The sequence below is a fragment of the Spinacia oleracea genome, chromosome 5 (assembly GCF_020520425.1).
Source record: "Spinacia oleracea cultivar Varoflay chromosome 5, BTI_SOV_V1, whole genome shotgun sequence".
Lineage (NCBI taxonomy): Eukaryota > Viridiplantae > Streptophyta > Magnoliopsida > Caryophyllales > Amaranthaceae > Spinacia > Spinacia oleracea.
In genome coordinates this window covers 37,258,150-37,273,900 of record NC_079491.1, presented here as the reverse complement: position 1 = coordinate 37,273,900, position 15,751 = coordinate 37,258,150, and the positions used below count along the sequence as shown (strand labels likewise).

General features: G+C 35.9%; 1 protein-coding gene across 3 annotated transcripts; it reads right to left on the bottom strand.

The window, feature by feature from the left end:
• Positions 1-9,726: 9,726 nt before the first annotated feature.
• LOC110778172 (N-terminal acetyltransferase B complex catalytic subunit NAA20) lies at positions 9,727-15,474 on the bottom strand. Of its 3 annotated transcripts, none has more exons than XM_021982742.2 (7): positions 15,271-15,474; positions 14,837-14,918; positions 14,601-14,691; positions 13,342-13,474; positions 12,036-12,105; positions 10,233-10,293; positions 9,727-10,101 (listed from the first exon to the last, which is right to left on the bottom strand). In XM_021982742.2, the coding sequence occupies exons 2-7, from the start codon at positions 14,912-14,914 to the stop codon at positions 10,010-10,012; spliced, it is 525 nt and encodes a 174-aa protein (XP_021838434.1). In that variant the 5' UTR covers positions 14,915-14,918; positions 15,271-15,474; the 3' UTR covers positions 9,727-10,009. The 3 variants fall into 3 exon arrangements, with proteins under 3 accessions (XP_021838434.1, XP_021838433.1, XP_021838432.1); XM_021982741.2 differs by having other exon boundaries at positions 14,837-15,013; positions 15,271-15,473; XM_021982740.2 differs by having other exon boundaries at positions 14,837-14,985; positions 15,271-15,472.
• Positions 15,475-15,751: the final 277 nt, after the last annotated feature.

The window sequence follows — 15,751 nt, the reverse complement described above, 5'->3', positions numbered from 1 at the left end:
TCACTCCAATCTCCTCCGCCCTCATTTTCTATCCATTTTCTATCCCCTCTCCCTTCTTCCTCCCCTCTCATTCATTGTTCTGCGCTGCTACTTACATCTCTATCACCAATAACTAAACCTGACTGTTGATATGAATGGCGATTGAAATTTTCTTCCTCACTACGCGTACTGCTTCTGAATCTCCTCACTATCCATTCGTGTATCTCTCCCTGGTATGATTTCCCTTTCTCTGGAATTTTCGAATTAGGGTTTTGTTTCTTGCTTTTAATTGTTGATTTTGTTGAATTATGGCTGGTTTGGTTGAATTGGAATATTGATTTGGTGTTTTTTTCTTGATTAATTAATAGCACATAGGTGGATTATTGAAATTTGTGATTAATGTGAAGGGGCCAGGAAATTCGGGCAAGAGCTAAAAAGAACGAGAAGAGCAATGGGTGTTAAATTCCCAGTAATTCTCTTTCTTCTTTCTCCTCATTCAAACTGCAAAAAAAATAGATTTTCAATTATTAGTTGAACTCTTGTGCTCATGTGTGTTAATCTGGTTTATTTGCGGAAATGTGTGATTATTGACGAGAACATTCCTAATCCTGTACAAAATCCAAACACAAGGTCAATATTTGTTTTTTATTTTCTTTATTTGACAAGATAACTTGGCCAAATCTTAATTTCTCTGATTATGGTGGATAATTAAATTAGCTGTGTGTTTATTTGAATAAAGTAAAGAAAATTTATTGTTGGAACCAATAAAGCAGAATTAAGAGTTCAGAATTCAATTGAAGTTGAAGATGTTAAGAACATATATGTGGAATGTAAGGCAATTAAGGTCTGTGAACAATGTGTGATACTAGGAGATTGGATATTCGTCACACCACTCTTTTGCTTCCATTGTAGTAAGTTTATGTGTGAGTTTATTCGTAATTTTCAAAAGTTGCTGAATTTGGCCCAAGAAGTAATACCCTAATGTGTGTTTTGAACAATCAGAGAACCGGTTTTTGTGGTGTTGGTGAAGGATATGAGGCGGAACTCGATGTAATTGCCCTTCTGGTAGATTTTTTGAAGGGGAAGGTGATAAAACTCTGGTTAGTTGCAACACTATCCATTATATAGAGTAGATTTGTTCATTGCTGAAAGCAATTATTCTCTCTTTTCTCTTTATTAAGTCTCTTTTTGTTGCCTATAGTATGTACCCATTTGTTGCAATTCGGTGCAAGTAACATTTGGAATTGACTTGCTTTCTATTTGTTTTTAGTAAAATTTGGTATCTTTCACTTGCTTAAATATTGTTTCTTAATATGGGATTTCAGGATATGCTTAAAGAACGTGTAGTGACACCTTTCTCAAAGTGGGATAAAGAGTTCTTGAGGATCGTGTTTGATCTGCGCTTCAAGGTTTGTTCAATTCAAGATTTAAAATGTTCTATATTGGGGATCCAGTGTTCTGCAAAGGCCAAAGGGTCTTCCTTAAGCAGGTCTAATCAGATAATTTTGTCTGCTAAATAGTGTTTCCCATGTTTATTTCCGTACAAGCTGCTGTCTTTTCGGTAAATTGCATATGGTGTTTTATTATATATCTTCAAAATGTAATTATGAAGATAAATCATATTAATATTGTATGAAATTATGTTAAGAAATGCTAATTAATGATGTCTATTCTTTTTGCTATTTTTCGTTTTTATACGTGGGCTACTTTCTCCTTTGGTGGCGTGTCTAACGTCAAACAAAAGTTCTAGCTTAAAAGGAAAAAGAAAATGAATATGGCCCGTTACTTGTTCTTGTTGAAGGAAGAAAATTTGGAGCTTTTAGTTTGAGAATTCGAAGTCAAGGTTTGACTATATATGTGCCAATTGTTTTGAGAATTTTTTTTAATACAGGTCCTAAGGTCTTTGAATGTTTAGTTGCTTTCTTTTCTTTTACTTTTTTAACTCTTGAGGGGAGCTTGTCCTCTTTGTACTCTATTTTCTTTTGAAAATCTCTTTTTTCTCATTTAAGTGAAAGAAAAGTGAAAATCTTGTCAACCGGTAAGAAATTGATTTAGCAGCTGTGAAGGTTAATCTTCATCTAATTGATTATATATCTTCATCTGTGAAGGTTAATCTTCATCTAATTGACCTGTCTGCGTCGTTAATCTTCATCTAATTGATTATATATGCGTGTAATCGTCACATGTGAAGATTACACGCATGATTACTTTTGTAATTTAATACTCTGATTAGTTTACTTAGATGTCGTTGTGTGTAATGCTCATGTCTAAGGATTGATAAAAGAAGGAAACAACAAAATGCTATTGATAGTATTCCGTATATGCTAATTACCTACTTTGCACATTAAAAAAATTAGCAATTAATAGAGGATATTAAGAGTATTCTAATAATTGTATTATGTACACATTATACATGTTAATCAATAACTATTGTTGATTGACTTTTGTTTAATGATTTTACAAACACAATTTCACAAAACTTGCGTATGATTATTTTTTAGGATTGTAAATTAATTAAATCAAATTATCAAAATTTTGCAAATAATTACCTACTAAACTATTTTACTTAAATAATTTATTAATTAGATTGACAATTTTATTTGTCTCCTTATGCAAATATACTATATTCTGATGTACAATTTTTCTTAAATTAGATAAAGTAAATTTGACCAATAATTAATTTTTTTTAATTATAAGAGAGGCAAATCAGATAGCGGCACTTTTCAGATCCACATTGATTTTTCTCTCTTTTAGTATATCATATTATACAGATAGATAGATAGATAGATAGATAGATAGATAGGTAGATATATTACTCGATTTACAATCCGGTATGATCCGAATTTGCTACAAACACCGATTGATTATTAATTAAGTTCGGATCATATAATACTGATTGTAAATGTTTTTTTTTCCTATTACATGCAATAATGGAATAACTATATTAATTGAATAAAAGTCAACCCTTCATTTATATGTACCAATTAATTGAATAATTATTTTGTTTAAATTTGTAACATATCTTGTCTAAAATACTATGATTCGAACACTCACCTTAAATAGTGGAGTATGAAATTTCCGCAAAATCATATTTGTTTATAAGACTATACTTTATTATTTTGTGGCATTTTATATAGTAATAAATAATAGCAATGAAACGCAGTTAGATATTAATGACAAAAATATATTGGTAATACATTTTTCCTTATGTATATCCCATAACTTATTCTCCGATAAGTATCTTCCTTATTAAGATTCCATTCTAAAGTAAAAACATGTCTATGATTATGTACCATATATTTTATACATTACTACATATTAGACCTTTTTTAACAAAAATAAACCAAAGAAAATTATATGTTTTTATAATTAAAAATATTTATTTTAATAATAAGAGAGGCAAATCATAGAGCGACATTTGTCAGCTACACATTGATTTCCTCTCTTTTAGTATAATATATAGATTTTATAGTAATAAATAATAGCAATGAAACGCAATTAGATATTAATGACAAAAATATATTGGTAATACATTTTTCCTTATGTATATCCCATAATTTATTCTCCGATAAGTATCTTCCTTATTAAGATTCCATTCTAAAGTAAAAACATGTCTATGATTATGTACCATATATTTTATACATTACTACATATTAGACCTTTTTTAACAAAAATAAACCAAAGAAAATTATATGTTTTTATAATTAAAAATATTTATTTTAATAATAAGAGAGGCAAATCATAGAGCGACATTTGTCAGCTCCACATTGATTTCCTCTCTTTTAGTATAATATATAGATTATTTTTAAAAAAGGTAGTATTATGTAAGTATTTAGCCATATCCAACAAAATGCTACGGAATACATGACTATGTTCATCATAAAGTATTAATAATCACAAAAAACCAGAAAATATAGTGGTATATGTGAATATAATAGCAAGTGTAAAATTAAATAGTTGCATCTAAAAAATTTAGGAATTACGTAGTAAAGTAGTAGATAGATTAGATTGCACAACAATTGCTCATGTTTAAAGAAGCTACATAATTATTATTTTAATGTAGTATAAAATGGAGGTGATAATTATCGAATTTAGTTGCTAAATATACTACATATAAAATAGTGCAATCAATGACGGTTATAATTATCGCATTTAATTGTTAAAATATTATATAGTACTATTGTAATTTTTTTAGACATTCTTATTCCTTGATTGATTTTTTAATTCATTTGTATTCGAATTATGTAAATACTAAATACAAATAAGTAGACTGCTTTTAATTTTTTATAAAAATTATACTACGTACTCCATATAATGGATTATTTTTTTTATAAAGATAATCTTATATTGGTTATATTTGTTACCATATAGTAAAGATATATAATTAAAAAGATATTTTTTTTTGGCAAGCAAGTTAAGATTTCATTAATCAAATCACCAATTACAACATGGAAGGGAGAGTGCCCAACAGAGCAAACTAGCCAACCAACCTAAAGCTAAGAGCACTTAGCCAAAAGACCCTAGACAAACAGCCACATTACAACTTCTGGAACCAGTCCACATCTCTGCTATGAACTTTCCTACCAATAAGATTCTGAATCCTACACTTTACATCTGATTGAACAGCTTTGACAAGGCTTTGCACAGTGGGCACCTGAGACTTCCAAATCACAGCATTCCTAGCTTCTATCACTCTTGTGCCTAAAGTCAGTGTTCCTGCAACTGTTGGGGATTTTAGGCCCATTGCCTGTTGCTCAGTTATTTACAAGTGCATTTCCAAGCTTTTGTGTAGGAAACTCAATGTTGTTCTTCCTGACATAATCTCCCCTAATCAGGGTGCTTTTGTGGCTGGTAGATCTATTCTGCACAATCTATTCTGACTTCCAAATCACAGCATTCCTAGCTTTCCAAACATGATACACTAATGCAGCAGTAGTAGTGTAAGCAACAGCTCTTCTGAATTCAGTACCTGCAGATCTCTGCAGCCATTTGAAGAGAGGTCCAATCCCATCCCTGCAGTGGGAGAAACCAAGCCATTTCATGACCTCAGTGCCACCCTTGTGGCTAAGCACACATTTGAAGAAAAGATGCTCCACAGTTTCTGGACTAGAACCACAAATTGGACATAGGCAGTCATCAACTACTCCAAATTTCTGTAATCTTGTTCTGGTTTTTAACTTATCTTGAGTAGCTAGCCACAGGATGAACCTATGTTTAGGAGTAGAAAGTCTGTTCCAAACATACCTGTGCCATTGAACATTGTCTCTCTGTGTAAGATGGAGTTGGTACATCTCCTTAATAGAGTATTTGGGAGAAGTAAGCCAGTAGGGAGAATTCTGAGAGAACAAATCTTTAACTTGACAGATGAATTTCACCACCCAACTAGCAGAAGCAGTGGGAGTGAACTGAACCCATGGTTTATCTTTAATATAGAGGGAATGAATCCACTTGACCCAGAAGTTGTCCTTTTTATGAGCAATTGCCCATGCCAGCTTACCCACAGCAACCTGGTTCCATAACAAGAGGTTCCTAAAGCCTAAACCACCTTGCTTCTTTGGCCAACACAACTGATCCCATGCTACTGCACCTGGTCTGCAGTCATCAAAGTTACCATACCACAGATAGGATCTACATATAGCATTAATCTTCTTGAGTACAGCTTTTGGAAAAATGAAAATTTGTGCCCAATAGACACAAATACTCATAAGAACTGAGTTCACCAATTGGGTTCTGCCAGCTAATGAGATATTTCTGGAACTCCAAATTTTGATTCTAGCAACCATCTTTTCCACCAAACCTTCACAATCAGCTTGCTTTAGTTTACAAGCACTAATAGGAACCCCTAGATATCTAAAGGGGAGAGTACCAAACTGGAAACCAGTGTTGCCAGCAATAACATCCATTTCAGAACTACTAAGCCCACAACAATAAATAGAGGATTTGGAAGCATTCACAGTAAGGCCAGTGGTAGCAGAGAACACATTGAAACCATCCATCATGAGTTGAACCACCTCAGGGTCTTCTTTACAGAACATCAGTAAGTCATCAGCAAAGCAAAGGTGATTGAGAGACAATCTCCTACACCTTGGGTGGAAGCTAAAAAGGGGATGCTCACTCACTGTGATCATGGCTCTGGAGAAATACTCCATACGCAGGGTGAAGAGAAGGGGGGAGAGAGGATCCCCTTGTCTTAGCCCTCTCTTTGGCTGAATAAGGGAAGTAGGAGCACCATTGATAAGAATGGAGTACTGAGTTGTAGTAAGACAGGTCATAATGAGACTAATGAAGTGAGTGGGGAACCCTAAATCAGTCATGATCTCTCTGATAAACTCCCACTCCACTGTATCATAAGCTTTCCTCAAGTCAAGCTTCAGCAAACTGCACTTAGCTTTTTGGCTGTTTCTATACATCTTAACCAAATCTTGACAAACAAGCACATTGTGCAGAATAGATCTACCAGCCACAAAAGCGCCCTGATTAGGGGAGATTATGTCAGGAAGAACAACATTGAGTTTCCTACACAAAAGCTTGGAAATGCACTTGTAAATAACTGAGCAACAGGCAATGGGCCTAAAATCCCCAACAGTTGCAGGAACACTGACTTTAGGCACAAGAGTGATAGAAGTCACATTAATTTCTTTCAGAATTTTCCCTGTAGAGAAAAAATCTGTAACTGCTGCATGTATGTCATGTTTGATGGTGTCCCAAGAGTGTTTGAAGAACAAGCTGCCAAAACCATCCATACCAGGGGCCTTGTTGTTTGGAATGTCATCCAGAACAGATTTGATATCATCCACTGAGAAATTACACTGCAACAAATTCTTATGGTTCTCAGTAAGTCTTGCCCCTTTATCCATTATTACAGATTGAACATGGGCCCTATCCTCCATCTGAGTGCAAAAAAGGGATTTGTAAAACTGGACAAAGGCATCTTGCACCCCCTCATCTGTTTTGACCCACACACCTTGCTGGTTTTGAATAGAGTGAATCCTATTTTGCTTCCTTCTGTGTTTGATACTCTGGTGAAAAGCCCTAGTGTTTTCATCACCATTTTGCAACCAGTGGACCTTGGCAGTCTGTTGGAGAAAGGAGACAAATCTCTCATTAGCCAACTTGTAAGATTGGCTAGCAGCTCTCTCAGCAGAAGCAAGAGAACTATTGGAGGGATCAACATGCATCTGTTTTTGAATCTCCAAGAATGCACTATAACATCTGTGCTTATCACCTTCTACATTGCTAAAATCTTCTTTATTCAGAGCTCTCAAGTCAGCTTTAATCCATTTCATCTTCTGTATAACTCTGTACATGGGACACCCATACACATACCTATCCCAATTTTTGCTGATGAGATCATGGTACCCTGGTGCAGTGATCCGCATGTTATAGAATCTAAATGGTTTCCTCTGTGTTCTGGCATTGTAGCAAGAAAGCACCATGGGACAGTGGTCAAACTTCCCTTCAGGAAGAAAGGTAGCCTCAACATTCTCCAATAGTGTATCCCATTCAGCATTTGCTAACACCCTATCAATCCTAGAAAACACTCTGTCCTCCCCATCTTGTTTATTATTCCAAGTAAAGAATCTCCCCATGGTTTTAACTTCTGTAAGATTGCTGGCCAGCATACAAGCTCTCATAGGTTGAATCTCAGTTTCTCTAACAGTGGATCCTAATCTGTCACCCAGAGCTAGCAGGGCATTAAAATCACCCATGACAACCCAAGCACCCCTACAAAGCAAAGCCAGCTGTTGTAATTGGTCCCATAAGGGTTCTCTCCCCTTCCTGTCATTCATGCCATACACAAAGGTGCAAAAAAACACCTTACCTGAACATCTAGCAGTAACACTACAGTGGATCATTTGAGGGTCCATATGAATTATGTCAACAGTGAAAGAATCAGGGTCCCAAGCCACAATTATTCTACCATTTTTGTGACAGCTGACATTAGAAGTGAAGCACCAGGAAGGGCAAACATTAAGATATAAGTCACCCATCCTGTGAGCTGTCACTCTTGTGTCCAGAAGGCCAAACAGCTTGATCTGATGAGAAGTAATCATACCTTTCACCAATTGCTGCTTATCTTTCCTGTTTAGCCCTCTGACATTCCAGCAGAGCATGCTATCCATCAGGTGCAGGGGTGTTCAACCCCTTCCCTGATGCAGAACCAAGACTTCCAGTGTTGTGAGTCAATTCATTGTGATCATCAGTTTCATTAATCTCTAGAATCTGAAACTTGTTCCCAGTGCTGACTGGTTTCAGTTGAGTACATTTCTGTTTACTAAAACCAGTTGCTAGTGCAAACCCATTAGGTTTAGAGTTGTCTAATGTAGCTGAGTTAGGTCTGGTTGGCTCAGTAGTAACCACTTCTTGAGTGACTGTGGTGGTTTTGACAGGTTGGACTGCCTTTGGCACCCATGTCTTCTTACCCCCACCAGTTTTCCTAGAACACACCTCCTCTCTATGTCCAACACCCTTACATAATCCACAAGTAATAGGGAGCCAATCATACTCCACACACTGATGTACAACCCTCCCCTTTTCATCCAAAAATTGCACCTCCTCAAGGAAATGTTGATCAACACAGACCTCCACAAGGACTTTAGCAAACAGCAACTTATCCCTGTGAAGAGTGGCTTGATCCACCTTAATCACTCGACCAATTAGGCCAGCAATCTTATTAAGACTCTTTTCCCCCCAGAACTTAACATCTAGACCAGGTAATTTAATCCAAATTGGAAGCAGTTTTACAGGGTCCTTTACAAAATTCTGGTCAGCATTCCATGGTTTAATCATGACTGGTTTGGAATCAAAGAATTGTGCGCCCCCTTGGAGGACTTTCTGGCAATTCTCCATCGTCTTAAATCTAACCAGATATATCCCTTTCCCCACCAATGAGACCTTGTCAATCCCATATTTCCCCCAAATTCTATGCACAAACCCAGTCATCACATTTTGTGGTGGGTTTGCACCCAAAATATAGCAGATTATGGATGATTGCCAATAAGAAACTTCATCCTGGATGTCCTCAAGTTCAATCTGAATCAAGTTAGACCTATCAGGTGCATTTTCAATCACAACATTGCGTGGAGAAGGGTCATCTAAGATTGGTTCAAAAATGGGTCCATTCCCGCCAGAAAAGTGCGAACAAATGTTCTTGCCATTGCTAAGTCCAGATAACCAAGCATTAAAGTTTGTTTTTACCTGTGATCGCTGCTGCAAATCACGCAATCCAGAATTGGGTGTAAGAATTTGATCATCAAGCAGTTGTTCAATATCTGGGTATGAAGCAGAGGAAACAGAGTTGTCATCTTCAACCGCCATTGTAGGAGGGTTGAGAGCTTGTGCGCGAGTAACAGGTCGCACCACAGTTGGGTTCGTCGTGTTCTTCTTCCCATTTTTGGGCTGGGTAGCTTGCTTTCGAGGTCTTCCCATGGGGGTCGAGAGAGTCGCCTCTTCGAAACCTCTCTCAAGCTTTTTTTCGGCCGATTATATTTAATCTTTATTACTATTATTAATTAAAAAGATATTCCCTATGTATATAATGAAATCTTTTTTTTATTTTGAGGAAAGGAGAATCAAATATTTTTTTGGGTTAAAAGTTAAAAAAATAATTATAGAATCAAGTATTTTATTTTTTTATAATTCTTTTAATATCTATAAGAGAGGCCAATCAATGAGTGACATTTGTCATCACCACATTGATTTCCTCTCTTTTAGTATAATATATAGATATAGATAGATAGATTCACCTAATCACAACAAGCCCAATCTTTGTTGCTGTTTTGTGGAGGAAATAGATAGGCAGCAGCCCCAGCAGTATAACCAAAGTACAACTACAACTATGTAACAATTTGCCCATACAACAGTGTAGTCGCAGAATTTCCACCAGGAGCATAAGTTTCAGTAATGTTGACCTACTCCAACAAACGAAGAAGTAAAGATTTTACAATTACATTTAAAAAAAAATATTCTGAGTCCTTCAAACAAACTTCGCATGCCTCCATTGTCATTCTCAAAATGAGATACAGAATCACTAATCATACTCCAGTTCATCAGGTGTTATGGGCCTTTTAAGAGGAATTACGGATTTCTTCTCAACATCCCTGGATAAGGCTTTCCGCATATCTGAAACAGATTTACAAGTTTGCAAGCTTAAGAAGACTGCTGCATAATTTCTGTGCAATTGCTTTACATAAGTAAACTTGGAAAAAGTTGATGGAGGTTCACAGTTCAGGGAAATAAACAAAAAGCCTTACCTAGTCCATCTTCTTCACCAGAATAGTAGCGTAAAACTCGTCTGTATATCACGTAACCAAGCTGAGACACAAAGACACGAAGCATTAAATTGAGTACAACGGTAGCGAATAAATCCTTCAGTATGCACTGATGTCTTTCATATAGCAGGGTTTTCTTTACTTGTTTCTCAAAAGTTAACACGAAGTATGCCAACTTGAAAATATGTCCTTTTCCACACACACTGACACAAAATGGATAGAGAATTAGAGACATTCAGGAAACAGGCAACATCATCTGGTCAATTTTCCAGAAAGGGAAATGGTTATGCTTTCATCTTAGCCTCAAAATGTCTACTAGTCCAACCAGAAAATTTCCATTCAGTGTTCAGCAATTCAGATGCGCTGATTTTTTTTTTTTTTCTTTCTTTTTTTGGGGATAAGCAACGTAAACCCTCCCCTGCATGAGTGAGGTCTCAAAACCGTGTCTAATGGGAATGAAAGCAAGGAAAGCACCATTATAAACTCTTCCTAGATTCAAATGTATACAAACTTATCTCAACTAATCTTCTGCATAATTCATTAAAAACTTTTTCTGCAGCAGAGATGACAACACCCTTTCTTATCTTCTTGCAGATCCAATATTTAGGTACTGGATTATGATGGATATATGCAAATTGTGTAAAATCAGATTAGTTGATGTCATGATGCACATGCCAATTAAAAAATGAAGTTACAGCCCAGGTCCATCTCAAATTGAAACAGGTTGGTTCAGGGAATGGCAAAATTAACTGCAAACTTGGATTGTGTCGTTTGCCTTATTGCAGCGAATGGTCGCAACTCGCAAAAGTTGGACTCTGCAACCATTTATCACAATCTAGCGAGACCTCCATAAGCCTGATAATAAAAGATCGCAAATTTGCAACTTCCAAAACATTAGCAACTGGTCTCACAGTCGTAGAATTTAGATCTGTGTCAAAGTTCAAGTCGGATCTAACACTAAACCATACTGCTGGTGATCTCAAGCAGATCATAAATGATCCAAGTCATCTAACACTAAAGCAATAGTTCAGACTTCAGATCATTTACACAAGTCCCAGTCCACGAATCTGCTCAACGGTACGATTCTTGACAGCAAGAGGCATATGATTGTCCACAGCCTTTTGGGGGAATAATAAAAAGGAGCGCAGCTTTCTTAACCAATAATGAATTAGTTTGGATTGTTTTTGCAACTTATTCTAAGAAAACAAATGAGAATAGACTAATACAGTAACATAAATGACAGATAAAATCAAACAAAACAGTAATAACCAAAGCTATTCCATATCAGCTCATTCTGACAAACACCATCATAACAAATATTATCTTACTTTCAAACTAGAGTTGTATGCATGAACCTTCATAGTACATAACTATGGTTTGCGGTGTATGTCATAATCGATGGCTTGAGACATCACAGCCATAACTATTGTTGACTGATTCACAACATGATTAGCACAAGCATTTTCAACAATTTACCTTTGACTCCAAGACCTTTTGTGTATACTATATAAAACTTTATTTCAAAGCCAAAGATATATTCAGGCCATATATCCTTAATGAATCATTGAAAAACAAGAATAAATCAGCCGTAGCTTGAGTAGGCCGAGGCATCTCATAAATGTAATTGTGGGTGTAAGCTATAGAAAGAAGACCAGTAGAACTAACTATTGTCCTTATACATTATACAGAGAATTCAAATTGTTTAGAATCTCCATGAACTGCATTTCAGTCTAATACAGAGAAAGCATAAGAAAAAAGAACATAAAAAAGTCAAAAGAGCCTTACCTTTTCATACATCTTTATAGCTGGTACATTTGATGCCCGCACAAATAGGTCAACAAAGAAAGCCTTATCACTGCAGACCAAAGGTGATCTTGTCAACATGAGGAAAAACTAAGCAATAACAGACTAATTCCAAAATTTCCTTACATCTGCTACACAGACAATTCTATTAACACCATCACAAAGGAATATATAGACATACATGCCTGCACAAGTACACAGAAGTCAACCCCTACTGCCACCCTCCCTAGCAGCACACATAGATACTGCGTTAATATAAAATACCAAAATGACACGGCCCTCAACAGTAGACAAACTAATTGTTAGAGTTGCTCATATGCAAACTCATTGGAACATGAAGCATGTTCAAACCAAGTGAGAAAAACTGGGTTTAGCTCAAAACAACATTGCACAAAAAAGCAATGCTCTAACAGCACAAAACTCGAGTTAGCTCAACTCATTTGCAATAAAGGACATAAATTTGTGGTCATGTACTCTAATTGTATATCTTCTTAAAACAAGATTCATTAGCTTTTACTTGCACACTTTTGAAGTGTTATTACTCTTATTAGGAAATGGTGCTCTTGCATTTAGAATACCCTTTCTATTAAAAAATAAGAACGACATGCAACAATAGATTGTTCTAAAAGACTACAACTTGGCATAATTTCAGCACATGACGCAGTAAACAAAAACTAACTGCAAGGTTTGAATTGTAGGTTATAGATTTACAAAAATTATGATAGAAAATCAATGTTGCCCCTCAACCTGATGGATTAAGATTTGATTTGGCATCTTTCGCTTGTTTTAGAAATACTAACAAACAGAGTCATTATAATTACCCCAATGCCTTAAAAGAGGCTCCCGCAACAAGCGGGGTAAGGGGGGTCAGACCTACACAGCCTTACCCCAGCCATTGCAGAGAGGTTGCGGGACAACCATCTTCTACTTACCACAGAGTAAAAAGAAGAAAAAAACGTTGGCCGACTAACAAATTAATTTTGAAAAGAAAAAATATACGAAGTATATTTAAGTGAAAAAATTGCTCAAGTCCATAAGTGTATCAATCCAAATCTCTATAAAACTTTATATTCATCTGACAAGATACAGAAGATAAACAAAATATAACAGAGGAGTCAACTACAATTATGTCATTAGACTCATTACCCATTCTGCATGATCCATGTAAAGAGTAACCACCCCCACCCCCCCCCCCCTCCCCCCACCCCCCGGGGAGGGGTGGAAGAAAAAAAACAATCTCTTCGAGAAATTAACATTTAACTAGTCTATCAAACAGCAAGATACTTACATCTTGTCACTAATATCTTCCAGTAAATTCATCAGCTTTTTGGCTAATTGTTGCCGGCGATACTCTGGTGCAACACTTACTGCTGTAACATGACCATGCCAAGACTCACCCTGGCCTTCAACTTTTCCCATAACTGTATTATGAAATGCAAACAATTAACAATAAATCCCAAACCTTCCAGGAGCTCAAGGATTTAAAGGGCTCATATACTAATTATTAGTAACATCTTACAAGAGTTGCAACTAATAATCTCAAGAATATTTTAGCCAGTGGACTATTAATGACATCATAGACCCCTCTTTCTAGGATAGCAATCAAGGATTTAAAAGGCTCACACAACTTTTTTGGTTGATGTTAAATGGTCCAGACTCCATCAAAAGGAAGACTTTGCCAAATCGATCTAAAAAAACCAGACAAATCTGAAGAAGGCAAAACCAATAACCACGTGAAAGTGAAACCACAATAAGTCAGTCCTCGTATGTCAATCGGTCAATCCCCTTAGCATGAAGAAGCCATAAAATGACCAAATGCAGAAGATAGCAACTTAACCTGATTATAAGTAATCCCAACTTTGTCCCAATACAGGATTCAACCAAATTACCTTTCAAAAATCTATTGTTACAGTTGTGTCTCTTCGGCCTCTCTCGGCATACTTATAAAGTCCAAGCCAGACCTATAACTATTCCAGAAATGTGGTAAATTTTTTAGACATTATGACACAGTAGTTTGACTACTTATTTCAGACAAATCAAGTAATAAGTATCATATTTTCTTTCAGTCAGACTCATGGTTCATTTAGTATAATTTTGGGTGCTTGTGACTTTGACCTTGTTTGGCTCTATGAAAGTTTATTTTATTCATATTTCTCTTAAGTTATTAACGTGGGCAAATAACCAAAAATATGGTAAACGGCTTTCCAAATGAATAAACAGCTGACTACAACGGCTTTCCAAATGAATAAACAGCTGACTACAACGGCTTTTGTTTATATTTTTTCAAGCCAAAAGTTGAAAAGTTGGACATCTTCACATATTAAGAATGAAAACAGCTAATTTATCTAAACGTCTCCATTACCATCTAATACTACAAAACAGCTAAACCAGAGAACATCTAATTGCCAAACAAAGCAAGTATGTCATATTAAAATAGCCAAAAATATAATAAATGGTGCTCAAAAAACACATTTTTTTCTGGGCAATGTGCTTCCATACACCAGAAAGTACAAACCAATGCTTGGGGAGGAACAGATCAAAACTTACTGTAGCCCATAATTCGGTTGCCAGGAGCTTCGGCCACATGGAAATAGTCCGGCCATCTAGCCAAGTACGTCATGTAGAATGACATGTTAAACTGCCCATAATAGCAAAAGTTTTCCCCCCAATGGGAACAGACATAGGAACAAACACAGACAAAAATGGGTAAGTTAAAGAAAAAGCTCAATGTATAGCACTGTAGCAGAACAAAGCAGAGAGAGGAACACAACCAATTTACTTACAGTTTCAGTTAGATGATCCAAATTTACAGAAGAAAAGCGAAGAAGATCATTGCAGCAGAATTTACGAATGGTTGTCATAGTTCTTCCCCCCGAATCACACCACGTTCATACACACCGTCAGCTCAAATGGTCTACTTAAACATAAAACTCTGGACAAAAACCCAAGACAAAAGAAGACTAAAGAAATACTCAGAAATACAGGTAATCAGAAAAGAACAGACAAAAAATAGCATCAATTTGGCAACTTATACATATATCATATATGAAGTGCATACATCAATTTAAACCCTGATCTTTTAAAATCACAAAGAAAAATGTGAAATAAATGAGCACTAGGGATTACAAAAAAGATTGCCAAGAAATTTCAACAGTTTGGGGCTACAATTAAGAAGTTCATTAAGGGATAAATGATGAACAAATGTAAAATTGAGTACCTGAAGTTGAGAATTGAATTGGTCTTAGTGAATAGAAAACCGTCGTGGTCGTCTGAATCGTCAAATGGCCGGCAAACTGTGGTGAGCGGTTAGGAGAGAGAGTGTTCGAAACGGGAGAAGCAGAAATGCAGAATACAAAGAAAAGGGAATTGGTTGAGAATGAGGGGTGATTCGGGTGAATAGTGAATTGGTGATAGACCGCTACCCCGAAATGGTTGCGGGCAATGAGCCCATCCGAGTTAATCTCATTGATTGGGAATTTTTTCCAATTAAATGGCATTTTCGTAAATAATTGATATTTTATTACGAAAATGCCATTAAATGTGGGTCAGAATACAATAACATGTCATCAAATATGGATCATATGTACGGTCATTATTGTATTCTCATAATACATATTTACATAATATACAAAAAACAGCTCGCAATATACAATAAGCTTCTGCTAATAAACAATCTACAACTATAAATATACAATCAA